Raw genomic sequence first — 27,863 nt, 5'->3', positions numbered from 1 at the left:
ACGGCACCCATGAGGCAGCTCCCTGCTTCCCACCGGGGGGCCGGCTCAGGGAGCTGCAAAGCAACCCTCCCCCAGCGGTCCTGCCAGCAGGTGAGAGGTAGGCCTGGCAGGGACCCTCCGCAGCCAGCACCTGGCCCAGCCTGGGGCAGGACATGCCACCCAGTGACCTCCTGGCCAGTTCTCAGCCTACAGAGGGGACACACTGGCTAGGAGGACCCCTCCAACTTGGACGTGTAGCCCAGGCACACCTGGGGCTTGAACAGGGGCTAGAGGGGCCTGGAGTGGCAGCTCACCTGGACCAGGTCCCTTCCTCCAGAAGTCCCTGCCTGGTTTGAACCCAAGTTACACCCTCCCTCACTCCCCCAAGGCCAGGCCTGGGGCAGCCATCAAGATTTAGGAGCAGAGTCCTACAGAGGGCCTAGTGAAGGTCACCAGCGCAGAGAGGGAGCTGCTCTCCCCAGGTGACCTGCGGCAGGCATGGGAGGCCCTGGGGCTGGGGCACAGGCTCACCCCAACCTATCCCAGAACTCAAGGTCTGACCAGCAGGAATCGTAAACTGTCTTCCTTTATTTATATTTGCAATATGAAATAAAAGCTCGGCACGAACGCACACACACTCACGCCAGCCTGGGAGGAGGGAGCTGGGACAAGGCCACTTGGCAATGGGGCTGGGACCCCAGGCCCTTGGGACACAGGGGGACCCAGCCAAACCCCGATTCAGGGCCCCTGGGGATGTTGTCTTGAGGCCCCTGCTCCCCAGAGCTGGCCGGCCTGGGTGAAAGTGCAGGGTCTGGGCAAAGGCACAGCCCCTTCTCGGGCCCTGCTGACGCCCCCATGCTCACCAGGCCATCCCCCAAGCTGGACCTGAGCTGAAGGGCCAGATGTGGGTGTGGGCGTCTGCACCAGAGCATGGGGCAACCAGTGCGTGACGCCAACGCCAACCCCCACTGGGACAGGACAGGAGGGTTGTGCTTCGGGGCCCCGGCCCAGCACAGCGTCCTTGCTCCTCTCTGCGCTCCTCCTTCTCTCTATATAACATATAATATACGTCTCTCTCTGCTTTCTATCGGACTCTCTATATCTTTATTCTAGGAGGCAAACCTCCCGAACTTCTCTTCTCAGTGCAAATGGGGGTGGGGGGCCGTCTCCCTGGCACCAGCCTCCTGGGAGTCCAGAGGAGAGAACGTGGGGATCGGGGCAATGAGGGCGACGGGGGCCGTGGGGGACCCGCCCTGCCCCCACCCAGGAGGTCCATGAGGAGGACGGAGGATCTGGCCGCCGCGGCCAGGCAGCTACCTGGGAACAGAGGGAGATGTCGAGTGAGGGTTTCGCAGACCCATCCCTCTGCCCGGCCCCTGGCCGCGGCCACACTCACTGAGGGCCCAGGGACGCAGGCCCTCCTGAGACGGAGCCGCTGGGCATCGGAGGAGGCTGCAGGGAACTGCCAAGGAGAAAAGGCACACCCTGGAGTCACTTTCTGCCCCACCAGCCCCACCCTGCCCACCTGCTACCCACCTGCTCACCTCTGGCTTTGGGGAGGCCCCACGGACTCTGGGCTCTTCTCCCCCTCTGTGGTCTGGGGGGCTCCAGGGGCTGGGACAGAGGTAGAGGGGTCTCTGGTTGCACTGTGGGCAAGATGGGGTGAGGCTGTCAGCCCCACCACCCCCCCATCCCTCGGCTGACGCCTCACACCCTGTCACCACCTGAGTCATCCCACTCTGGGTGTGCACCTGCCACCTGCCCCACTGGAAGGGGTCTACTAGTGGGGCTGGCCCCGAGTAAATGCTCAGTGACCACACGGGTGTCCACCAGGATACAGATCAGATGGGAGAGCATGAGGGGACTGCATGGCCCTAGGCGGGGGGACAAACAACACCCCCATCATGACTCATATCCAGCTGCCCTGGTTACCCCCCAGGAGCTGGTCCCCATGTAGGAGGCACTTGAGGCCAGCCAGGCACAGCTGCACAGGGGTGTTTTGCACACTCCTCACCCTCCCAGGGGCCATTCCCAACCCCTAGGGCTGCAAAGGGCCCTCTGAGTCCAGGCTACTCAAAAAAACAGCCTAGAGGGTGCAGGGACCCAAAAGAGGCTGGGCCTGGGGGGTCTAGTAAGGATGACCTGGAGCAGCTCAAGAACAGGATGAACCCAGAGTCCACCTCACCAAGGAGGAAAAAGGCTTCTCCTGGCACCAGGTGTCCCTTCAGAAGCTTCCCCACCCCCATCACCTGTCCGAGGAGCTGGGGGCGGAGCAAATCCCATGGAGGGTGGCCTGGAGGTCCCCGACGCTGACCAAGGCCTGGCAGGGGGCTGTGGAGGAGAGACCATGACTCAGCCCCTGCTTCCCAGCAGGCTCAGAGCTGGCCAGGCCACTCTCTGCCTGGGCCACTAGTAGGCAGGATACAAGCAGAGGCTCACCTGAGGGCTCCGCTACTTTGCTGCCATCTGTGGCTTCCTGAGGTGCTGTGGGGGGAATGGGGTCCTGAGACCTGCCAGGTGAGAGGGGCAGCCCAAGGGGGCAGCTGCAGTCAACAGTTGAGCCTAAGAGAGGACCGGGACCCGGCAACAGCTTCCTGGCCGCAGCCACCCGCCAGGTCCCTTGCTCACCTGAGCTGTGGGGCATCGTGGACTGGAGGGCTGGCCAGGCTCTGAGCAGGGAGGCCCTGGGGCATGTCGGGGGGCCCCTGTGGGGCTGGGAGCCCAGAGCACGGCTCCACCTCCCCAGAGATGCGGGGGCCAGCCGGGGCGTCCGTAGGCACTGGGTCCAAGGTGGCTGTCCAGCTGGGGCCTAGGATGGAGCAGGCAGGACAGAGTGAGCTTGGTGGCAAGCAGGCAACCCCGCACCTGGCCACAGCTGCCCCCTGACTCACCTGAGGGCTGGGGGCTGGGGCTGGGGCAGGAGGGGTGGGTGGTCCCTTCATGGGCTGCCCGGCCGTCGCCCTCCTCGTCCACCTCATCCTCGTCCTCTTCCTCATCCTCACTGTCTGTGCTGCCTCCACTCCTGCCCAGAAACCACCTGGTCGGCTGGCTGTGTGAGATGGGCCAGCGGACACCCGCCCTCCACTCCCCGCAGCCCAGGGCCAGCCCCAGGAGACATCTGCTGGGGGCCACGGCACGGTGAGGGGGCCGGGGAGCCCGGGAGTGTGAAGACGCAGGGAGGGGCTGGGAGATGCCAGCAGGTGAGGGAGTTCTGGGCCACATTTGAGAACACATGTGGGCGAGGGCTGCGGCAGCAGAAAGGACGCAGTCACACCCACTCGTCCATGCAGGATGGGCCCTCGCAAGTGCAGGCCAGACTGCAACCTCACCAGCTCTCGGTCACCTCCCGGCCACCACCAGAGCCATCTACCTCACAGGCCTTCCCACCATCTGCACCATCCTCTGCACGGAAGGGCTTACTTTAACCCTCTTCCTCCAGCTAGGCCCTCCAGGAAGGCAAAGACGCTTGGCTTTTGCCACTGCCATATCCTCAGCCCTGAAAACAATGTCTGGCGCCCACAGCTGCCCGAAAACTACTGGCTGAATGCTAACACACAACTTGCAGCCGTAAAGAAAACCCCAAAGAACCTATATATCCATCAACTGGGGAAGGGTTAGGCAAACTTCAGTCACGTGTCACTTAACGATGGGGATCTGTTCCGAGAAATGCACTGCCGGGCAATTTCACCACTATGTGACCGCCACAGAGAGCACCCACACGGCCCTAGCGGGCGCAGCCTGCTGCACACCAAGGCGGTGTGTCCACGGCCTATCCTTCCAGGCTACAGACCAGTACAGCAGGTTACGCAGGGAACACTGTAGGCCACTGTAACACGACGGCAAGTATTTATGCATCTAGACATAGAAAAGATGCAGCAACATATGCTGTTATCATCTTATGGAACCACCGTTGTATATATGGTGTCACTGACCTAAACATTACGTGTGCGTGACGGCACAGGATTGCCAAAATGCTGAACACATGTTGTCTTAACAGTGTTACCGAATACTTTAACTGGAAAATACATCTGTGATTTAAACACCCAACAATCAAGGAATATAAGGGAACTCCCTTGACCTGATAAAAGGCATCTATAAAAACCCACAACCAACAGCATACTTCAATGGTGAAAGCCTGAATGCTTCCCCCTAAGCTAAGGAACAAAACAAGGATGCCCGTTCTCACCACTTCTGTCCAACGTGGTACTGGATGCTGGCCAGGGCACTCAGGCAAGAAAAGGAAATAAAAGGCATCCAGATTGGAAGGGAAGAAGGAAAACTACCTCCATTCATAGGTGACATGATTTTGTATATAGAAAATCCTCAGGAATCTACTAAAACTAACAGAACTCATAAATGAGTTCAGCAAGGTCACAGGATACAAAATCAATATACAAAAATCTGTATTTTCATATACTTGCAACAAACATTATGAAAGTGATTTCAAGAAAATTCTATTTACAATGGTATCAAAAACAATAAAATACTTAGGAATAAACTTAACAAAAGAAGTGCAAATCTTGGCCGGGCGCGGTGGCTCACGCCTGTAATCCTAGCACTCTGGGAGGCCGAGGTGGGCGGATCGTTTGAGCTCAGGAGTTCGAGACCAGCCTGAGCAAGAGCGAGACCCCATCTCTACTAAAAATAGAAAGAAATTATATAGACAGCTAAATATATATATAGAAAAAATTAGCCGGGCATGGTGGCACATGCCTGTAGTCCCAGCTACTCGGGAGGCTGAGGCAGTAGGATCACTTGAGTCCAGGAGTTTGAGGTTGCTGTGAGCTAGGCTAACGCCATGGCACTCACTCTAGCCTGGGCAACAGAGTGAGACTCTGTCTCAAAAAAAAAAAAAAAAAAAAAAAAGTGCAAATCTTATGCTCTAAAATCTAGAAAACATCATTGAAAAACGTAAAAAGACATAAACAAATAGAAAGACATCTCACATTCATGGACAGGAAGATGTACTACTGTCAAAATGGTAACACAGTCCCCAAACTGACCTACAATTCACTGTAATCCCCACCAGCACCCCACATGGCTTTGCTGAAACTGACAAGCTAAGCCTAAGAGTCATACGGAATCTCAAGGGATCCCGAATAGTCAAAATAATTTGGGAAAACAAGGTTGGGAGACTCACACTTCCCATTTTCAAAACTTACTATAAAGCAACAGCAGTCAGAACGGTGTGGCACTGGCATAAAGAGAGATACACGGAGCAGAGGGCAGAAATAATCCCGCACACACATGGTCAAGTGATTTTCTACAAGGGTGCCAAGACTATTCACTGGAGAAAAAACAGTGTCTTCAAAATTAGATTCTAGGAAAACTGATTATCCATATGTAAGAGGATAAAGTTGGACCCCTATCTCACACCATATACAAAAATTAGCTCGCAATGAATCAAAAATCGTAAAACTAGCACCATAAAACTCTTAGAAGAAAACCAAGGGCTAAGTTACGTTGCTGGATTTGGCAATGACACATACTTGTGCCTAAGTGACACAAGTGAGGGTGTTGGCGGCAACCTCGCATACACAGAGGACAACAGGTACTGGGGTGGTTGTGCTCCTGACAGGTGCCCATTTGGCCATATCCTTAGGATGTATACTTATCGGTATGCACGTTACATCAACAAAAAAGTTAAAACACTCTAATTTCCAAATTGAAAGTTACGAGGCGAAGGCTCACAGCTGCAGACCGTGCACTGGTGTTCATGCTGGCAAATCTAGACGCATCAACCCGCATCATTACACTGATTCTGGTGCCAGCCAGTATTAGAAAAAAATCAATGTCACATCTGTGCAAAAAACTAATCACAGCCTAACTGGGGAGGGACAGCATCTCTCATTTTACTGGAATTAGAGGAGAGAAGCTACTTGGGACTACTCCACCCTGCTTTGGGGAAATGTGCATTAGAGCTAACACAGAGAAAGCAGCATAGTGGAGGGACGGAGGGAGCAAGCGGAGAAGGAGATATTCTAGATGCACCTATACCCAGCCATACCTGAAGGACCTGCCCATATTTCCAGCCACAGATAATGCTCGCGTCCTTTTCTTCCTGTAGCTTAACTCATTTCAATTAGATTTCCATCACTCAAAATCAAAAGCACCTTCAACTAATACACACACCAATACATCTTCCTTGTTTTTCTCATTCACTTCAGCCTCGGTCAGCCCTGCTGTGTAGTGGATGCTTGGAAGGGGGCTGGGGGGACTCACTGGACACCAGGGGGCTGGCCCAGGCGGGCCGCCCTTGCTAGCTGGCTGTTCTGCCAGGTGCCGTCCTCTCCATCAGACTCCCCTGAGCCATGGCCCTCCTCCTCGTCCTCCTCCTCCTCCTCGTCGTCATCAAACTGCTGGATGCGGTCCTTGTAGCATATCTCGAGCAGGTTGGCGTTGGGCTGCAGGGAGGAGGCGGGAGGATGCGCTGCACTGCCCGTAGCCCCCAAGCCTCCACGCACACAACCACAGGATGGGGCAGCACTCACGTTCTCGTCATCCGCATTGAGGGAAAAGGTGATGTTGGCTGTCTTGTCAAAAGGTGCGCTAGAGAGAAGGCAGAGGGGTGGTGAGGGGCGGGGCACTTCTGTTCTTTGCTCACTCGCCACATGTGACCTTCACTACCCATGGATTGCGTATCGGCAAATTCACCTACTCCCTAAAATACACGTTACCCCAAAACCAATACCTGCAGTGTCCAGGGTCACTTGTGAACATCTGCAGAGCTGCCAGGTGCACCTTCCCACAAAGGCCACACTGTGCCCTCCGATCTCAGCCTTCTGAAGAACCTGGAGGGTGTGCATCCCACTCTGGCACCTGTGCTGGGCCAGCCGCCTCGGGAGAGTCATTTAACATTTCCAAACCAAGGAAACAATCTACCTCAATGAGAGATGTTTACACATATGCACACATTGTCCCTAGGAGCAACGGTGCAGGTTGTGTCAATCCAGTTCTCACGGCCACTTGATACAACATCATTCACTGCAAAACACGATTCCAGCCAACACCAGCCAACACCAGCCAGCACCTGTTCTACCCCCACACTGTGCTAGGCCTCCAATTACACTAGCAGCCATGTGCAACTCAAGTAGAAATCAAAGAAAAATGCAAGTGAGTCCTTTTTACTTGTCCAAGTCAGGGTGTGTTGATGTCGTGGCTGTTGCCATCTCGTTTTCAGTGACAGCGTGCAGTGCTGGTGATGGTGAGGGGGGCTGTCCGGGCACTACCCTTCTGGAACACAGCTGACTGACCTAGCTGAGTGCTAACACGGTTCGCTGAGTCAATGAAAACTCACACAAGCCAGTGACGACCAGGGCATGGGGCTACGGCATGACAAATCACCTTCCCTAACCACAAGACGCCTGTGTCTGTGGCTGAAATTCTAAATTACAGGCAAGAGAATCACCTTGAGAATGTAAGTGAAACGCCACCACCCCTGGCGCAAGGCAGGGCCCACATGAGGTCCTCAGCACTGAGCTGGCGCAGCTTGTCCCAGGAGCACTGCACCGACACGCTCCACCAATCCTTGCTTCCAGCCTCCCAGCGTCACAAACACGCTGACTTGGGCAGCCCTGCACATGCACCTTTGCTCAATTCTCTTTCAAACAACCTCACAGAAATGCCAATTCTTGGATTAAGAAATTAAATCCACACATTTAACTATCCACACACTCAGCCAAAAAAGGACTCATCAACTCCAACTCCCACCAGCACAGCCGGTGGCTTCGCCACCATCGCCTGCTTGTTTTGTTCTCAGCCTTTGCTTGCTTTTTCCTGGGGTGTTGGTCTTTCTCCTGTCATGGGCTGAGGGCACTTTATGTCTACATGGGGGACCACGCTCTGGCTCATGTGTTAGGGATACTTCCCAAGGGATCACTCTTCTCAAACTGACGAAACATTCCGCCACAAAGATCAATGGATAATGGACGGCTCGCAATTCCCAACTGCTGACTCTAAGCACGTGACAGGTGAGCCCCACAGGGCAGCATGTGCAGCCCCGAGATTATAAAAATATCCATCCATTTCCCACACTAGAACTTTTCCTTGGTTTAGTTTTATTACACTTCAGGTTTTTAACCCACTGGAATTTATCTTGGTGGAGGAGGTGGTAACAGTTTCATCCCAAAAGGGCAGCTGGTCACGCCGACGCCCTCCACCACAGTCCGCCCGTCCCCGCCAGCATGCGGTGGGATTTCCCTTGAGCCTCTTCTCCAGGGGTCTCAGTACTGGCCTCTGATCAACAAGGACCAGCGCTGCCTAAGGCCCCCATGCTGGGCACAGCAGCAGCAAACACGGGATCTCACGTCTGCACCTAGGGGGCCTCTGCCCCAGCTATGGACACAGAGAGGCCACAGCTGACTGCAGCTGGTCACAGTGCCCTTGAACTGTGCTGCACAGGGACCATGGTGCAGCTGTGGGCAGGCCTCAGTCTCCCGGGCTATAAATAGGCGTAGGATCCCTGCAGCCAAGGGCAGTTTCGGGCATGCAATGGGATGGTCCCTGGGAGGTGCCCAGAGCAGACGCAGGTAGCACCCAATGCTCCCTGACTCTGGCCTTCCTCAACCGGCCGCCCACGCCAGCACCTCTGCAAGGTCTCAATACAGGCAGCCTCTGTGCCTTACCCCCTGGCAGCGGTGTTCTTTCACTTTTCCCAGTGACACCGTGGACTTATGCTCCACAAGTCACCGCCCTCACCGAGATGGCACCCTCTACGCTGTTCACCAAGCACCTCCCTTTGGAGCCTCCGGGCAGGGGCCTGCTATGCCCAGCCTCACAGGGGAAGTTCCAGAACCTCACCTCCAGGGCAGACGGTGGCCACACAGATGACCTGCCCCTGGTCAGCGGTGGTTAGCGGCAGAGGCTGAGGAGCCGCACCCATGGCCTGGATGAGCCCAGCCTTCTATAAGGTGCCCACTCGGCCCTGGCCCTGCCACAGCCCTGCCGCCCTCCAACCTCCCACCCAGACTCCAGGCTGTCTTCCCTTCACTGACGCTCCGCTGTCACAAGGTTGCTTGTGCCAATTAATTTACAAAGTATTAATAAATTTTAATTTTTTTATCTAACTGTAAAAGCAATAGATGCTTATAGCAAGAAACTCAGAAAACAAAATTTCACAATCGTAACTCCCAGACCTGAATGATGTTATGTTGTTTGCCCAACAAATAAAAATAGAATTGGTGGTTGAAAAAAAATCTTTTGTCACCCCAAGGGCTCCAGAGGGGAGGAGAGGTAGCGCCCTGTGCTCGGCACATCCGCCCACCCAGAGGGCACATACAGAGGCCAGCTCTGAACCACAGTCCCGTGCCAGAACCCGCAGGTCTGCTTTCCCCCCACTGTCCTATGCACCTCCCCGCCCGGGGGCCCGAAGGCTGAGACTGGGGCTCCGGAGCTGCTCTGAGTCCCCAGCACTGGGGACATTTGTGCCTTCACTGCAGAGAAGAGAGACTCCACAGCTGGGACTCATCTAACAGGAGGCTGTGGCCCTGACACCCCCACCCCCCAGATGACTGGGGCTGGGCTGCACCAGGCACGCAGGTGCATGTACTGACACAGGCAGGAGAGAGCCCTGGCCTGGGGGACACTCACTTCACACTCTCCTCCTGCTCCCCAAACTCCTCGTCATTGAAGCCGAAGTGGTCAATGAAGGATGAGGTCATGCGCTGCATCTGGAAGTCCATGAAGGCCTGTGGGGCGCAGAAGTCAGGGGTTGGAGGGAACTGGGCAGGCTGAGTCCCTCCCCCCAGCACAGCCCCAGGCCCACCTGCTGCAGCACGGCCTCCTCGGGGAAGTTGAACTCCTTGAGCCGGTCATCCTCATCATCACTGGAGGAGTGCAGGTGGTGGGTGTTCACCTAGGGTGGGGGGGTGTCAGGGCCTGCCGGAGCCCCCAGACAAGGGCGGGGTAGGCAGCTCTGAGAAGAGGGAGGCTGAGACCAGGCCAAGAGAGACTGTAGCAAGAGGGATGCAGGAGGAGGAGCCAGGACTCACCAGGTCCACCATGTTCTTCTTGTTGGTCTCTGCCAAGGGCCCTGACACGAATGCCTCCCACCGTTCCTGCTGCTCACTGGGCAGCTCTGCTCAGATAGGGAGGAGCGAGGATGTGGGGTGCCCTTCAGCCTCCAGCCTCCTCCCACCCCCGCCCCAGGCCAGCCCCAGGCCCTCACCCTTTAGCAGCTGCCCCAGCTGCTCTGCGTTGGGCCCCTTCTCCGCATTCTGCACCAAGGCATTGGCCACTCTCGTCAAGTGGCCCATGTAGCCTTTCCGCGGGCCCCCCCCAGACCTGAGAGAGAGTGGAGGCCATAGCTGGACACCAGGGCCGCCCAAGCCCCTGGCCCATCCCCCACTACCCCATTCCCAATGCAGCACAAAGGCCAGTGGTGACTCACTGCACACGGTCGTTCTCTTCCCAGGACGTCAGGATCCGCTCTACCAGGCAGCACCGCTGCAGCAGCTGTGGGAGAGCAGAATGTGGTGCCTTGCGGGGCTGCACATGGGGGATCTCAGCCTGCAGCAGGGTCCCCTCCCAGCAGGTGCCTCACCAGGCCCATCCACACATGGTGGGGAGGGAGGGAGGGAGGCTGGGCCCCCACCTCCTAAGCCTGCCTTAATCTCTGCTGTTTCTACAAGGAGCATGTAGCACACGCACACACATGCCCTCACAGCCCCTCAGCTGCTCACACGCCCACCCCTGCCCCGCCCCCCAGCTCAAGCTGGGCCCTCACACCCCTGCTGCTCCCCAGCCCATGCACACACGTGTTGAAGGGGAGGGGTAGGCCTCAGGGGAGGGTGGCCCACAGGGATGAGCCCCTGCTCACGTGTTTCACAACAGGGTTTTCGATGGGTGTCTCAGGGCTGCTGTCAGGAGGGGGCCCCAAACTCAGCATGGTGCTCACACACCCCTCCACTTGGGCGTGCAGGAAGTTGTTGAAGACGTAGTGGAAGAAGAGGTCCTATGGGGGACACAGGCTGGCACCAGAGAGCCGCAGCCCCAGGCCCAGTCCCAGCCCCTCCCAATCTCACTCCACCCCATACCAGCATGGTGTTGGGCACGTCCAGTGCCAGGAGCTCCTGTGTCAGGGCCCTGTCATTGGCGCTCAGGGCACTGGCTAGAAGCTTGACCACATGCAGGCGCGTGTTGCCCAGTGGTGGGTCCAGGCTGCCCCATGTCATCTGCAGCGGCTCCAGCTGTAGGTGCAGGGAGGTTTGGTTCCCAAGGGCCACCCTCCCTGCCACCCACCTCCCCGAGGACTGTGATTCCCTGGTCCTGACCTTGGGCGGTTCAAGCAAGAGCTGGTGGAAGCAGCCAAGCCGCGGGCGCAGGGCATGCAGGGCACCCACACTGGATGCGGTGCTATCCAGGGCCCCCTGGGCCAAGAGCTCCAGCTGCCCATCCACACTGCTGAAGAAGTTGTTCATGGTCACGGACTCAGACCTGCGGCAGGGCAGGGTTGAGGGCAGAGTGAGTCCCAGGCAGCCTACATGGGAGTGAGCGTGAGGAGCATATCTGGAGGGACAAGGGCACGCCCTTGGGTGCTGCTCTGGTCTGGTGCCCTTTGGACAGGCCAGGCCAGCGGGCAGCGAAGAGCAGGGCTGGCTAAGTGGGGCAGGGACCTGGCCCGGTGGCAACATCCGCAGTCCCCTGTTGGGGGAACAGGTGAGGGGTATGGGGCTGGACAGAGCCTGATGGCTGAGTGCCCTGCACGGTAAGGGTTGGCTCAGGAGCCTCTCTATGCACACCTGGGGTCCCAGCCCCACCCCAGCAGTGGGCAGTGTACTCAGCCTCAGTGTCCTCACTTGTCAACAGGACAGAAAGACTCTTCTCCCACCCGATGCTGACCTCTGAGAGGGAACACACCAGCCAACACGTGGTGAGGCGGCTGGGCACTCTGCACGGCGGACACCACGACCTGCCCTGCCTGATGCTCTGAGGGTCTCAGAGCCTCACCCCAACCCTTGCCCACCCCCACACAGGGCCGGGTGGCCCCTCACCTTGGCCTCCTGGGCTCCAGCAGGGTCAGCAGCACCTGGATCCCGCTGACGAGGACAGAGGGGCTCTGCTCCCCCTCGAACATGTTGCTCAGGAGCTGCTCGATTGTCTCCTGCCTGGGGGATAGGTGTGGTCAGGGTGAGGGGCCAGGGACCCAGGGGTCCCTCAGGACGCTTCCTCTCCTCAGGCCCCAGCACCCACTTCTCCAGAGTGGCCAACAGCTGGTCCGGCTCCGGGCTGTCCTGAACTTGGATCATCTGCTCCCGGCTCAGGCGGATGATGTCGCACAGGGACTGGGACGCATTGGAATGTTGCTGGGAGGAGAGACAGGTGAGGACCCCGGTTGGGCCACTAAGCCCTCCACACCCTGGCGCTGGGACCCGCAATGCACTGACCCTCCAGCCCCAGCCCCTTAGAGAAAGGAAAGGATGGTCACATGTGTGTCATGGAGCACAGCACAGAGGCACCAAACACCAGAACGAACAGTTGCTGGAGACAGTAGGGAAGGACTCTCAGAGAGGAGACATCCACACAAGACCCACCATCCATGCACACAGCAGACTTTCCACAACAGCCACAACATCTGTCGACTGGTGAATGGATAAATCAAACTGGTGTAGCCACACTGGACTATTACTCAGCCATGAAAAACAATGCGGCACTGACACACGCAACCACATGAATAAGCCTCGAAAATCTCACGCGGAGGGAAAGGAGTCAGACACGGAAGATCACGTGGTACATAATCCCACTGATGTGAATGCCCAGAACAGGCAGCTCCATGGAGACAGAGCAGGCTGGGGCTTGCCAGGGGATAAAGGGGGTGGGATGTTGGGAGGGACTGCTAATGGGTAGAGGTTTTTTGTTGTTTGTTTGCTTTTGACCCAGGGTCTCACTGTTTGGCCTGGGCAAGAGTGCAGTGGTGTCAGCCTAGCTCACTGCAACCTCAAACTCCTGGGCTCAAGTGATCCTCCTGCCTCAGCCTCCCGAGCAGCTAGGACTGCAGGTGCATGCCACCACACCCCATTAATTTTTAAATTTTTTTTGTAGAGACCAGGTCTCCAAAGGTGGGTGGGGGAGTAAAAAAAAAAAAAAGAGACTGGATGTCACTATTGCCAGGCTGGTCTCGAGCTCCTGGGCTCAAGTGACCTTCCTGCCTCAGCCTCCCAGAGTGTTGGGATTACAGGCGTGAGCCACCACACCTGGCTGCAGGGCTTCTTTTTGGAGTGACAAAAAATATTCTAAATTCAACACAGTGATGGTTACATAATGCTGTGAATGTACTAAAAACCACTGAATTATACATTTAAGTGGGTGTTGTATGCTATATAACTTCTCTCTCAGTAAAGCTGATTCAAAAGGAAATGAGAGAGGAGTGCAAGCAGAGCTGAGTCTAACCCAACGATCAGCTGCCAGGGCTTGGCCTCGTGGCCCCCAGACCTCAGGGCCCCTCACAGGCACCTGCCACATGGCTCGCAGCCCCCTCCTGCTGCAAAGGCCCGAACAGACATCACCCTCCCAGGGATGGGCCCGCCTGGGGGAGCCCCAAGCCCTGTCTCCGCTCTACAAGCCTGTGAGCCTCTTGGAGGCCAAGACCATCACTAGGACACGCTACTCCCGGTGGCCTCAGAGCCTGAGAAGACCCAAGGCCAGGGGAACACACAGACTCAGGGCCCCTCGAGCCACTGGGGAACAATTGTTCTCGAGAGCAGGGCTGCTGCTGGGTGAGCTGACAGGCAGGAGGTTAACTGGGCAGGGGATTAACTGGGCAGGGGGTTAACTGGGCAGGAGGTTAACTGGGCAGGGGGTTAACTGGGCAGGGGAGATGGAGAAAGAAAGAGCCACCAGGCCCAGCAGCCAGCACAGGCCAAAGTGGGGAGGGCGGGAAGTGAGGCCCAGGGCCAGAGACCCCTTCCCTGAAGGGATTATGTACCAAGTTCCTGGTTCATGGAAGAAACCTTCCACATACACAGAATCCTTTTCACAGAGGGTGTGGACATATCTGGTTCTCAAAGCTCCTTTTTCTCACCAATTCCTCTTTTAAAAGGGGCTCGAGTGGGCATGGGAAATGGACTTGTAGGGGAGGCTGCAGGGGCGCCAGTGACACTCACGTTGTCATCCTTCGAGGGGTGGATCTGCTCGATCAGCCGCTGGACAATCTTCTCCTCGTTGAGCCACTGAGGGTGAGAAGGCAGGGGCTCCATTACTGTCCATCTCCCCTCGCCCCACCCCCATGAAGAGGGGCTGCCCCACTCACGTTGACGACGTCCTGCCGCAGCTGGGGCTGCTCCACACAGGTGAGCAGGCGCAGCAGGAGGTCCATGATGGCCGAGGTGCCAATGTGCTGCAGCAGCAGGTCCACGAAGTCGTCCTTCTTCCGCAGGAAGGACACGAGCTGGGGACACATGGGCAGTGTCATGCACAGAGGCCTGGCCTACACACCCCACTGTGGGCCACGGGCCGGGAGAGCCAGAGCACCTCGTCCGTCTTGCGGTTGATGAGGATGCCCATGACCTTGCTGAAGAAGCTGGCCAGCAGGGGGTTGAGGCTGCCGCTGCTCTGCAGGAAGCCGTAGAGCCGGTTCAGGAGCGACTCGTCGGCACCCAGGGCATCATTGATCTGGGGCACGTCAGAGGTCAGGATCTCACAGGCCACACTGGGGTACCTGGGGGGCGAGTGTGGGGTGGGCGGGAGGCTCCACCCTCTCCCCTGCACCGGGCACTAAGGGAGACCCATGTCCAGGAAGGGGATACAGCACAGTAGGGGTGGAGGGTGGGGCCAGGGAAATGAGGCCCCTGGGCAGGCCTCCTCTATCCCTCCACACCTAGCCGCCCCTCCCTGGGCTCCTCACCACCCCAAGACTTGACCCTAGGCCTGAAGCTCCAGTGTTTTCTGACCCCCCACTAGCAACACCCATCCCTTCTGCCTCCTTGACATCTTCCCAAGTAGCCCCACACACTGCCCCAGCTCAGGCTGCCTCTCCTGGGCCACCTGAGCTTCTCCTCCCCACCCCCCAGCCCCACCCTGGAAGACCTTTCTCAACTTCCACCCTCATCTCCTGCCTAAACACTCACATGGTGCCTGACAGCCCCCACGACAAGAGCTGCCCTGTCCAGCGTGTCAGCAAGGGTCCCATGGGACCACAATCTGCTCTAGGCCTGACTGTAGGGGACCCCACAGTGCCCCCTCCCCTGGAAAGTGGGCTCCTTGGGGCAGGGCACGGACCCCAGGGGCCAGCAGGGCACAGATATCAAAATGGAGGCTCCCTGAGTGTCCTCCTGCTATCTGGTGCACGAGGGCACAGTCCACGGCCCACTGGACGCTGCTCGAGTGAGGGTGGATGAGCAGGACAGAGGCTCCAAGCAGAGAGAGGTCAGAGCAGAGGAGGGAGAGAAGACACATGGGATGGGTGGTGTCTGACAGACAGGGGGAGCACAAGAGACACTGCTGGCCCTGCTGGAGGTGCTGTCAGCAGCAGCAGGGGACCTGCTAGGCCCTGGAGTCCCCACTTTATAAGAGGCAAAGTAGGGAGCAGCCCTTGCCCTGGCCTGGCCGCCATGCGAGGAGCAGCAGCAGGCACACCCTGCAGAGCGGGAGCCCCGCACCAGCAAACCAGGAGGCCAACAGGAGGTTCTCACAAGAGCCCAGGAAGGGCCACAGAGACCAGGGAAGACAAGCCCCAAATCCCTGACAGGGCCCTGCCTGCCTGGTCCCACCTCCCCTGAGGCCAGCACCTGGAGCACACCTGCCCTTACCATGCAGGGAGCAGCAGGCAGGAGGGGGTGGCCATGTGCACAGAGCTGCCCCCATGCCAGGGGCTGGCCAGGCACCAGGGAGCACGGGTGGGCAGACACAAAAGAGACATTCACAGAGAACCACAAGTGAAGAAGATGCTGCCTGGAATGAGGGGATGTGCTTTAAACCGCACTGGGAGCCCCACAGGCCGTTCCACGGTGCAAGGGTGAGTGCTCAGAGCTGAGGACACAGTGAGCTGAGGCTGATCTTGGTGGGACCTAGCTACTTAGTCTCAATGAAAGGAAAAAAATTATCTTTTCATGCAACAGCCTGGATCAATCAGCAGAGAATTATGCTGAGAAAAAAACCAATCCTAAAAGATTACCTATTACATGATTCATTTTAAAACATTTTCAAACAAAACTGCATAAATGGAGAACAAATCAGTGGCTGCCAAGAGTCAAGGCTGGGGTGGGAGGCGAGTGTGGGTCCTTGGGGTCATGGAAGTGCTCAGGATGGCACTGGGGTGGCCGATACGCAAACCCATGAAGGTGATAAACTTAACGTGTACACGCACGCAGAGAGTGCAAGTAAAACTGGAAAACCTTTCAACAGGCGGACAGTATCAACATCACCACCCTGGCTGTGATGTCCTAGTAGTTTTGCAAAGGTACTTGGGATCTCTGTTACTTCCCACAGCTGCCATAAAGATTTCAATTAGGGGGAAAAAAAAAAAACACCAGGGAAAAAAGATGGGGGGAATATTAGCAGATGTAATAAGATTGGCAAAGCACTGCTCCTTGTTAAGGCTGGGTGAAGGGTCCACGGACTTCACTCTCATCCCTCTGTTAGTACTTTGGGAAAATTCCATAACAAGCTTTTAAGAAATGGCATCCTGAAGCGGTCTGGAGCCCAGGCCTGGTCTACACCCAGGTGCTCATCCCCAAACTGGAGGTCCTGGTATCAGCTGTCTCTGTGAGGCGTTCCTGGTGAGTGTGTGAGACGCCGAGATAGCACAGGCCAGCCTGGAGCCAGAGTTTGGGGTGCAGGGTAGGGACTCACTTGTAGCGCAGCCGCTCCTCGCCGCTGGCGGGCGGCTCCTGGGTGACCCAGGCCACCATGGCCTGCAGGTGGGGCGGCTGGAGCAGGAAGTCCAGCAGCTTGCGGTTGACGACCTTGCACTCCTGCAGCACGTCCTCCTCATCCAGCAGCTCAGGCAGGCTCAGGTCCTCCCGCTCCAGCAGCGTGTCCAGGTGCGAGCTTGTGTGCAAGTCAAACTTCCAAAACATGGCGCCCTGGGGGCCCAGGGCACAACCATGTCAGACATGTTCATGGGAGCCCCCACGGGACGAGGCACTGGTCACCTGCCTCGGGAACAGCCTCTCCCCGAGACCTGGTCCTCAACCTCAGGTCAAGCCCAGCCCCAGCCCAGGGCTCAGCACCTCTGTCACACATACACACCAGGCCTCTCCGGCTTCCCCCCAGCCCACCCACCCCCTCCATCTCCAGCCTCCATGCTGCCTCCCCTACGGTCCAGAGAATCACTTCACACCCGAGGCTGACTGTCCTACGCACCCCTCAGCCTCAGGCCTGGTAAAGTCCCCTGGTATGGACTGCACAGGGCCTGCAAGGAGAGGCTGGACACTATGCATAGAGTGACCTCGGGCCCTGTCCCCCATGAGGGCCTTTGTCCACTGTCCCCACATCAGGGCAGGGACATCCCAGGGGCAGAGCCTGAACCTCTGGCTTCACTTCCATCTGTATTCGCTGCACGAATTCAAATGCCCCATGACCTCCAGTGCACGGCTGCTGCCCAGCCCAACAAATCACCCAGGGCTGTGTGGGAGGCTCAGGGTGGGGGCAGGGGGAAGAGAGGAAGTCTGTGCTGTCTCCAGGCTGTGGCTGTTGCCTGGACACCACTTACACACAAACACACCCCAACCAACCTCTCACCACCCAGCACCAGGGCCTGGGACAAGGAAGAGGAAAAGTTGTGGAAGGTGGGGGGCGGGGTGGGAGATGCTCCCAGAATAGCCACTGACCAGGGCCCAAAGGAACCCAGGATGGGATAAGCAGTCTCTGCCTGGGAAGAACAAAGTGGGCTACCGACTCCTGGCTCTGACCCTGTCCCCGACCCTGTCCCCCTCCCCCGGAGGACAGCATCTGGCCCTCACCTTGGCCAAAGCCCCTACCCCGTGCCCACACAGATACCTAGCGGGCAATAAGAGTAGCACATACAGAGCATTAACCACACGCCAGGCAACGCTGTTCTGAGCCTCAGACCTGTGCTCTCAGCTCTGTGCTCCAAGGCTCCGATGCTCCTGGCTCTGCACGTGCACTGTGCACATGACGTCCAAGCTCACCACCGCCCCCAAGAAAACCGTCACCATCCCACCACACAGGATGAGGGGCAACCAAAGCCCAGGCAAGTCAGGTGGCTTCCCAGTTCTTCACAGGCCACCTGGTCCCCAAGGACAGCATTTGTAGAGCTCTCACTACAGGCAAGGGGCTGACCAGAGCTATGCTCCTTACCTGCCTCCTGACAACTGCACAACTGCCTGAGGCAGAGGCCTCTGCCACCCCCAAGTCACCCCGGAGGACACTGAGGACAGAGAAGGGTACAGGAGGTTGGGGTGCCTCTTCCACAGCCCCCACCCGTCACTTCCCAGGCACGCAGATGCTAGTCCATCTCCTACAACACACTTCTGTGCCTTCTCTGCCTGCCCCCTCTTGCTGGGGCCAGCCATGCCCTCTTTGCAGGCCTCCCTGAGTCCCTGACCTGCCACCTTAACACCCACCGGCCACCCCAGGACCAGGACCCCAGGGAACAGACAACCACAGATGGAGCACCAGGCCCAGGGAAGAGACATCAGAGCTCAGGGAAGCAGCCTAGGCTGACGACAGGGCATCCTGAGCCTCCATTCCTCTAAGATGCCACCAGCACCCAGCTCTCCTTCCTGCCCTACCTGAAGCCAGGATTGACACAGAAGCCTCCCCTGCCTCCTTGCTTAGCCACTTCCGCCTGCCAAGGTGATCACCCCAAGGCTTGGCTCGGCTCAGGTCAGCACTGCCGAGATCTTGCTCCCAGGCTGCCGTCTGCCTCAGTGACTCTAAATCAATAATCCTGGTGGGAGGCACTGTGGGTCTCAAAACCCTGGCCAAGGACAACTGAAGGTAGAGTGGAGGGAAGACTTCTGCAACCAGCAACAGCCGTGAGGGCAAGCGCGGCAGGAGGAGACAGTGGCAGACTCCAGGCCTGAGACCGGGGCGGGGGGCATTTGAGAGCCCTCTCCCCTCTGGGGTCTCCTGGCCCCTAGTCCATGGCAAGCAGTGACTCATGCAGTACCCCCACCTGCCTGCTGTTTCCAGTGATCACCCTTGAGCACAAACTTGAGCACCTCGTGTTCATTCCAGCCAAGAGCCCTGCAGCAGCTCCCCTGGTCCCGGCATTCAGGGCCCTGAGGCCCAGCCCCTGCCCACACCCAGCCTCCCCGCTGGCTCAGCCATGCCCCTCCGCCCTCCTTTCAGCTTGCTGACCGACCTCTGCACCAGCTCTGACCCCAGCGCCCTGGGGAGGCTGTGCCCATTGCCACCTCCCCAGAGCAGCCTCCAGTCTCCCTGTGCTCCTGGGGCTGCCCAAGGCACAGGGCTGGGTAAACGAGGGCATTGTCTGGACACATCAGACACCGCTGTCGGCTGCCCTGCACCTCCACTGTGCTGACCACTCCTCCAAGGACCTCACAGTCATTACCTCCACTGCCTCTCATGACCACAGGAAAGAACCGCCACCCCATTTTACTGACAAGAAACTAAGGCACAGAGAGGTGACTGCCCAAGCCCAGATCTGGGGGTGGTGAGCACTGGAACTGGCACTCCGTCCCCAGAGTGAGGAGTGCTGTCCCCAGCACAGGGCCTGTGCGGAGGACGCCGAGACGCTTGTGAGATAGATGAGCAAGCTCCAGCCCAGCTGGCCCCAGCACGTGCCCTGCCTGGGCGAGCAGTTCTGGCCGTGGCCCACCCTGACCTGATTCTCACCCCAAGGACGAGCTTTTCCCTTCCTGGTCCTTGGACTTGGCTGGATGCTAGGCCCCTGGTCCCCCTTGTCCCTGGCACCCAGCACCTACTCAACAGCCCCTGTGGACAGGGGGTCGGCTGCAGTCCTCAGGCCCCTTGAGACCCAGCTATGACAGCACAGCCCATACCCACCTGTCGTTACTGTGAGGCCTGAGCTCTCCCCTCAACCCAACACCACCAGAAATCTAGGGGCTTCCTCAGGGCCTCCCTGCCCCCACCCCTGTTGCAATCCAGGCACTGCCGACGGCCCCCAATAATAACCAGAACCACCCTCCTCTACCCGCACGCCCAGCACCCCAGCAGGCCCTGCCCTCTGTTCACAGGCAGCACACAGAGCTCCCCAGTCTGTGCCCAGGATCCTCCGCAGCCTCTGGCTGCTCTCAAACACCACCTCAAAACCTGGCCTGGCTCCTCCAGCCTCCCTCATGCCTGCCCCGCACTCACCCCGGCCAAGCTGGCCTTCTGTTTCCAGAACACTCTAAGCTTGGGTCCACCTCAGCAACGCTGTCCTAACAACAGATTTCTTCTCATCCTCTGGGTCCCTTGCCAAGTGTTCACCTTGCAGACGGGCCTTCCTTGACCAGCCTGGCCGAAGCAGCCCCCAGGCCCGCCTCCGTCCACCGCTCTCTCATGTCTCCCTGGGACATGCCTTCCGACCTGCACAGAGCTCACCACTGTCCAGAAGCATCTCTAAGATGTAGTAACAACATGCTTGCAATACACATGCGCTGAACAGATAGCTCTACAGCCTTTCCTCTAAACCTTCTTCATTAGGTTACCTCGAGCACCTGGGGCAGCACCTAGCACAGAACCTGGCACTGTGGCCATAAATACTGAAAAATATTACCTGAAAGACAAACCATGTTTTCACAAGGCCTCTGCCCAGGCAGGAGGCTGACGTACCCGTGAGGGCATCCATCAAGTGAAATCACTCCCACCCTGGCCCCAGCCACTCTTACGGGCTCCCTAAACCATGAGGCGGAGGCAGGTGCAAGATCACTATGGCAGGCAGGGGAGGGTGGGCTGGCCTTCAGGCCGACCCACGTGCTGGGTGTGTGTTTCCCACGTGTGGTAGTGAGGACAAAAGCACCACTGCTTCACAAGGATATATGACCTTGTCCCCTCCTTGCTCCGGGAACCTCCTCCAGCACAGTGGTAACTCCCCGCTTGTGCCTAAACGCTAGACCTCCTCAGGGGACCCTTCCCAACTTCCTGTCTCACCTGAGAAATGTGACAGGCTGAGACAGTGCCCGTGTCACACATGAAAATACTAAGACTCAGCAAAGGTGACTCACCATGCACAGTCGGTGGGAAGCAAGAGGCACTGGGGCAGGGCGGGGTGGGGGAGGGGGGGATTTCCTGATCTGATCTGGGTGTACCTGGGACCAGAACCATCTCGAGGGGCAACCACCAATCAATCATGACTCTGCCGAGTTCCAGCCACCGGCTGTGCTGAGTGAAGCATGCGGACATGGGGAGCAGGCAGCCTCTTTCTACATGGGGGACCGTCACCAGGCACAAAGAGCCACACACCATGTTTCCACTTACGTGGAATGTCCAGAACAGGCAAATCCATAGAGGCAAAAAGTAGATTAGAGGTTTTTAGGAGCTGGGAGGATTAAGGGCAGTTTCTTTTTTTTTTTTTTTTTTTTTTTTTTGTTGAGACAGAGTCTCACTTTGTTGCCCAGGCTAGAGTGAGTGCCGTGGCGTCAGCTTAGCTCACAGCAACCTCAAACTCCTGGGCTTAAGCGATCCTACTGCCTCAGCCTCCCGAGTAGCTGGGACTACAGGCATGCGCCACTATGCCCGGCTAATTTTTTCTATATAGATTTTTAGGTGTCCATATAATGTCTTTCTATTTTTAGTAGAGACGGGGTCTCGCTCAGGCTGGTCTCGAACTCCTGACCTTGAGCAATCCACCCGCCTCGGCCTCCCAGAGTGCTAGGATTACAGGCGTGAGCCACCGCGCCCGGCCAAGGGCAGTTTCTTAAATGGAAAGAGTTTCCTTTAGAGGTGATTTTAAATAGTTCTAATATCAATTGAGGCAGTGGTTCCACAACACTGTGACGACACTAGGAACCACTGAGTTGTACACTTTTTCTTATTTCTGAGACAGGGTCTCACTCTCACTCTAGCTGGAGGTGCAGTGATGCAGTCATAGCTCACTGCAGCCTCTAGCTCCTGGGCTCAAGCGATCCTCTCATCTCAGCCTCCCAAGTAGCTGGGACTACAGGCACATGCCACCAAACCCGGCTAATTTTTTAATGTTTTATAGAGACAGGAACTTGCTATGTTGCCCAGGCTGATCTCGAACTCCTGGCCTCAAGTGATCCTCCCACCTCCACCTCCCAAAGTGCTGGGATTACAGGCGTGAGCCACCCACCATGCCCAGCTGAATGGTGCACTTTAAATGGATACAGCATGTGGCATATGAATTATATCTCCATAAAAAACTATCTCCAAAAAAAGAAAAAAGCTGCCCAAGGCCATCATGGCAGGGCCAGGCTCAGGCCTTGTGCCATGTCCAGCCACCCTAGAGCTGAGGAGACACCAGCTGGTCTGGCAGAACGAGGCCACTAAAGCTCCACTCTGGGCAGCTCGTCCAGGTACCCCTTCCCCACTCCTCACTCCCAACATCTCTGAGCTAAGTGAGCCCCCTCCCCAGTGGGGGCAACGCAGGGAAGGTCAAGCCAACATCTGCAAAGAACCCTCCCTGCACCTGCATTTTCAGGCACTTTGTCTCATCTCCCCACCAACACAACAAAGTAAAGAATTCTTACTGTTCCCCTTTGATAACAAAGTCCCATTTGGAAAAGGGGCTCAGAGGGGCAGAGCCAGGACCCTGCCCATTCCAGACAATGTGCCCTGGTTTCTAGACAGGAGGCAGAAGCTCTCAGCTGAGGCCTGCCCACTCACTTCTAAGGCACTCGGTTAAAGGGTGCTGGCCATGGCCCCCACCCTCAAAACCCCCTGCACTTGCTACCATCTCACCAACTTCCCTCCCACAGCCAGCTTCCCAGGAAACCAAGGTGGGGGCTGCCAGACCAAGACAGGAGGATGCTGGCTGGTGTGTGGCATCCAGGAGCCTCCATTTGGGCCTTGGCCCCAAGAACCCAGGCAGCCCCTTGAACTCTCAACCTCAGGTGGCTCCTCTGAAAATCACAAGACGAAAGGATCAAATGTAATTTTTGTTCAACACCCTATAAACATCAGTTCTCAGAGTAAAAACAGAATTAAGATGTAAATCCAGGAGAAAGGAAAAAACAAAAAAAGTGAAAAAACCTTTCCCCCACCACAAACTCTCAATCCACTCCAGCTTCAAGCCCTGATTGTCAGCCTCCATCGTACAACTTTATGAAACTTGCTGGAAACCCCGGGAATAAGGAGAGGTGGCTTTCGTTCTCTCTAACTGGGTGAACCTGGGCTGGGCACTGGTTTCTCTAAGCTTCATTTCCTCATCTGTGAAATGGGGACACAGCCCATCAGGTCAGGTTCCTGCCAAAATGAGCTGAGTTAAAGCAGGTGGTCCTGATACAACAGCTTCTCTGCAGGTGTAAGCCCCTTCCAGTCTGGACATAAGACCACATCGCAACACTTTTGAGCAGGACAGGCAGGAAACAGTCACTATCCTGAGGGTGATGGCACTAAAAACAGAAGAGCAAGAGATAGGCTCTACCCGATCGCCTGAGTGACTCAAGTACTTTTCCTCAGATCACTCAAATACTCTGGCAGGCGCCACACACCCCGCCACCCCCATTCTTTGCAACTTTCAGCAACTTCAAGAAAGCGGAAGTGACTACCACTGGTTTTTAGCGACCGTTTGAAAACCATGACTCTGGCTGCAAACGGAAGAAGGGGAAATTGTAAATGAGAAAGGAAGCCATTAAAAACGAAAACTACCTCTGCTCCCTCGGCCAGCTCTGCACCATCGCCTCTGGTTACTTGTTTTGCTGTGTTGCTCTAAGGCCTTCAACACCATCAGCCCCTTCTCAAACTCAGAGGGGGCCTAACTACAGCTCCCACAGAGCTGTCCCCAGGATTGCTGCTGCCACTGTCTGTCCGACTATCCTAGGAAAGGAGTGAGCCGCTACCAGCAGCAGGCTGGCCAGCACCCAGCTCCTTAAAGGGCCCGAGGTTCAGAGGATGGCAAGACCACCTCCCTCTAACTTCCCCCAACTCAGTCAGCTCTCAGCCACATCTGAAAGGAGGTTGGGAACACTCGATTCCAAGGATGGGGTGATGGTAATGGCAACCCCACTATCTTGAGCAGGACCTATAGTGTGTGCTGGTTGCAGAACCCAACACCACCCCAGCAAGGTAGGCACTGGGGACACCCACATGGGAGAAGGGGCCACTGGGGCCAAAGAAATGGGACCTGGCCAAGGCCAAATAGCTTTGGTCCCATTCTCATGATGAGCTGGGACTCTCCCATGGCTCGGAAAAGCCTGGGGGAGTGTCCCCAATCAGAGGGCACTCCAGGCACCTCCCCCTCGGACCCCAGAACCACACCCTCCCAGGGGAAGTGGAAGCTCTGGTCCAACCCTAGGGGAGGGAGTCATTAGGTAATAAGAAAGTCTAGGGACACTTGGCCAAGGACTGGGGAGGTGGCTTGAGCACTCATACTCAGAACTTGTCTCCTGAATTAGTTACAGATTTAAAGGAAAAGAGCAATGCGCAGATTTTGTAGCCCTTGGATAGACAGAGAGGGGAAGAATGAATGATCCAAAGTCAAAGGCCTGGGTTTGAATCTCAACCTCTCCAAACCGAAACCTCTATGTGGCCTAGACCAAGGACCTAACCCCACAGCACCCGTTTCCTCATCTGGGAAATACCTCGCAGATGAAGTTAATGTAAAGCAGCACTTCCTGCAAAAAGATCCACAAAACCTGTGTGCAAAGGGAAAACCATGGTTTGGCATGGAAAGGAGGGCATGTCCCCAGCAAGCCAGGAGCTGACAATCAGGGAAGGCCTCTCTCACCTCATCTCTTGCTACAACCCTCACCGGGCGCCACACCTGACTGCTCTCAGCCCCGGCAGGGCCGCTCCTCCGCCTTCCCTGGGCTCTCAGAGCCTGACTAGCTCTTCCTGGGTCCTTCAGGCCTCCACACTGCCACCACTTCCTCCAGGAAGCCTCCCCGACTGTGTTAGGGGCCTGCTCCACACCGCTTCCACAGCATCTGGGCCTCAGCTCTGTGACAGGATTTGCCTGTTCAGTCATCTACCTCCCCCTGGAAGATGCCAATCCCCCAGGATCTAGCATAAGGCCAAGCTCACAGTTAAAGATACTTGTTGAATTAATAAAAACTGAAGCCAGAGGAGGAAGGTGATCTGCTAAGGTCACTTGGCCATAGAGCCTTAAAAAAAAAAAAAAAAAACTGGGGGGAGGGGAGGACCAGAAGAGCAAGTTTTCCTATAATGGAAAGAAACAGATGACCCAACAAAAGCCAACCACCAAAAAGACCATAGTAAATCACAATACACACCTCACACAACACAGCTACTCAGGAGTGCAACAGAGCACATAACCCAAAACTATACAAAATACCCAAGCATTAGAGCAGGGTTTCTCCTCAGCACTACCGACATTTGGGCTAGATAGTTCCTTGTGGCGGTGGGACTTTCCTGGGCACTGAACAGCATCCCTGGCCTCCACCTACTACACTGGTAGCATTCCCCCCAGTTGTGACAACCAAAAACATCTCCAGCTATTGCCAAACGGCCCCTGGAGGGACACAATCACCCACGATTGAGGACCTGCAATAGAGAATCTCGAACCAAATAATAATCCTAAACGCTACTGATTCTGGAGCACTTACTGTGCCTTGCATTCTGCCACAGGCACCTAGAAACATTGCACTTAATCCCCAGAACGGCCCTATGAGAGCACTCCTGTTGTTCCCATCTACAGCGAGGAAAAGGAGGCATAGCACACCCGAATAATCTGTCCAAGGTCTCACCACTTGGAGAGGCAGAGTGAGGACTCGAACCCAGGTCCCTGGGACAAAAGGCCTTGCTCTAAACAATTAGCCTGTACTGCCGCCTCCTGATCCCAAGCCCAGGGCCAGAGTCACATGGTCTCATTTAATTTAAGCAAAATGATACATGATAGGCCAAAGTTTTTTTTTTAAGAAAACAGAGCACAACATTCTAAGCAGCACAAGCAACCACCACTCCACCACCACTAAGTGCACACAGCAGGGTGTGGCGAGCATTTCCCTGTGTTTTGTGCAGGTCACTGCACGGGCTCCATACATGACAACTCGTAATGTGTTCTTCAGGCAATCTTCAGTTCTTGCTCCATCTGCCATGGGCACTGATGGTTAGAACCTTGCCCTCAGGTTGGACACAACCCCACTGCAGTTTCCCTACAACTGTGAACCCAGTACCACACCTGAGAGACAACGCAGCTTCCTTTCTAGAAACATCTTGCCTTTCAGGTGGGTGTTACTGGTAACGTCTGCGTCCTCAGCACAGACGCGTGTCTTTCTGTGTATAAAAGAGTGATCAAGAAAGACCCTAACCAGAGATCACTTTGTAAGGCCCTGGACAAGCACCCCAGCCAAGCTATTTTGTCCCCTCCCAACATAACTGCACTCATGGCTCCCCGAATGTCCCCACCTTGACATATTTGCACGTGCTGTTCCTTCCCACCGGAAGGCCCTTCTTCCCACTCTCCATCTGTCAACTCCTACTCATTCTTCCTAGACAGAAAAAGCCACCCATCCAGCCAGTCTCACCAGTCCCTCCCGCTCTGTGGCCTCCTGCAGCGCCGTGAGTTACCTCTATCACCACATACAGTAATTGTGACAGGACCACTCTGCCTTTGTCTCCCCAGGGACCGGCCCCTCCTCCAGGGCAGGTCTGGGGCTGATCCTCCTCCCCTGTGCCCAGCACTGGGTCCCTTCCCTGCCCTCAGCAGGCCTCATCTCACTAAAAAACAGGATCGATTGGTGGCTGCTCCAGAGAACGCTGGCACCCAAAGTCCCTCCTCACAGCAAGCCAGAGGCAACTAGGGGCAGGAGAGCCACAGTCAAGGTGAAGGGAAAGCCCCACTACTCCAGTCGGCCTGCCCCAGGGGTGAGGCAACGGAGCCTAAGAAGGCTGGTGAGAGTGAAGGGGTGAAGGGGGCAAGAGGGTAGGGTCTATGGAGGAAAAGAAGAGGGTAACCAAAGGGCAGGAAGACTCCTGGGGGGGCGGGGGCAGTCGGCCAGAGGAGTAAGAGAGAGGAGCTGAGTCTGAGGGTGTAAGAAGGGGTCCATGGTAGAAAAAACAGGGAAAGGGAGGCTGGAGGGAGAATGGGGGTGGCAAAAACCGAGAGGGAAAAGACTGAGAGACTTGGGGGGACTGAGAGGAACAGACTATGAGACTTGGAGGGGAGTGAGGGGAAGAGTCCGAGAGACTAGGGAAGACTAAGGGGGGAGAGACGGGGCAGGGCAGGGAGAGGGGAACCCCAAGAGAGGAGGGAAAGGATTCGAAGGAGAAAAGACTGAATAGACTCGAAAGGACCGGGAGAAGGAGAACGAGGGGCCCGGACTTCTAGGCAGGGTCCCTCGATGAGGGCCGCTCACCTGCGAGGGGGGGCGGCGGCTCCTCGCACTCGGGGCTCATCGGGGCACCCCCCCCGCCCCGCCGCAGCGGCTCTGGCCCCCGCTCCGGGACCCGGTATGTGGGGCGGGGGGTGGCGTCGGGGTCTCGCGCAGGCGCCGGGGCTAGCGGGGCCCGCGCACGCGCCCACGGGTCGGGGAGGCCTCGCGCGCCGAGTCTCGCAGAGTTGCTTGCTAGTGCGATGGGGATGTCACGAGACCCGCAAAGGCGCCTCCGGGGTCCGCACCGAGGCGGCTGAGCTAGGTCGCGAGGCCCGCGCAGGCGCCTCAACGGGGAAGGACGGGGGAAGTCGCCCCGGTTTCCCCAGCTCAGCCCGGCGCCGTGCGGGAAGGGAAAGCGTCCTTCTCCGCAGTCCGAGCAGGACGCAGAGCTGAACAGCGCCCGACGTAAGCGGAGGCCTCCTGCTTCAACCGCCCGCTTCCCCAAACCGAGCAGGTCTCCGGGCTCTGCGGTCCGCCTCAGGGCCTCCGACGCCCGGCTCC

General features: G+C 57.0%; 1 protein-coding gene across 1 annotated transcript; it reads right to left on the bottom strand.

The window, feature by feature from the left end:
• Window positions 1-552: 552 nt before the first annotated feature.
• PPP6R1 (protein phosphatase 6 regulatory subunit 1) lies at window positions 553-27,863 on the bottom strand. Its single transcript, XM_069458200.1, has 23 exons — window positions 27,345-27,863; window positions 16,765-16,997; window positions 14,446-14,632; window positions 14,225-14,362; window positions 14,079-14,144; window positions 12,169-12,281; window positions 11,970-12,083; window positions 11,250-11,412; window positions 11,013-11,165; window positions 10,796-10,930; window positions 10,367-10,431; window positions 10,145-10,260; window positions 9,969-10,054; window positions 9,743-9,832; window positions 9,568-9,665; window positions 6,471-6,528; window positions 6,202-6,383; window positions 2,871-3,001; window positions 2,608-2,788; window positions 2,419-2,489; window positions 2,229-2,310; window positions 1,524-1,625; window positions 553-1,441 (listed from the first exon to the last, which is right to left on the bottom strand). The coding sequence occupies exons 2-23, from the start codon at window positions 16,989-16,991 to the stop codon at window positions 1,372-1,374; spliced, it is 2,628 nt and encodes an 875-aa protein (XP_069314301.1). The 5' UTR covers window positions 16,992-16,997; window positions 27,345-27,863; the 3' UTR covers window positions 553-1,371.

Source organism: Eulemur rufifrons, chromosome 24 (assembly GCF_041146395.1).
Source record: "Eulemur rufifrons isolate Redbay chromosome 24, OSU_ERuf_1, whole genome shotgun sequence".
Taxonomy (NCBI): Eukaryota; Metazoa; Chordata; class Mammalia; order Primates; family Lemuridae; genus Eulemur; species Eulemur rufifrons.
Note: the sequence above shows the minus strand (reverse complement) of the source record. Positions and strands in the feature narration are given on the sequence as shown.

Bases quoted from the DNA above. Each gene is read 5' to 3' on its own strand.
- PPP6R1 (XM_069458200.1), bottom strand. From the start codon at position 16,991: ATGTTTTGGAAGTTTGACTTGCACACAAGCTCGCACCTGGACACGCTG. The intron at 14,633-16,764 runs GTGAGTCCCTAC...CTCGCCCCCCAG, and splicing joins GAGGAGCGGCTGCGCTACAA to GTACCCCAGTGTGGCCTGTG. The intron at 1,442-1,523 runs GTGAGCAGGTGG...TCTCCTTGGCAG, and splicing joins GGGCCTCCCCAAAGCCAGAG to TTCCCTGCAGCCTCCTCCGA.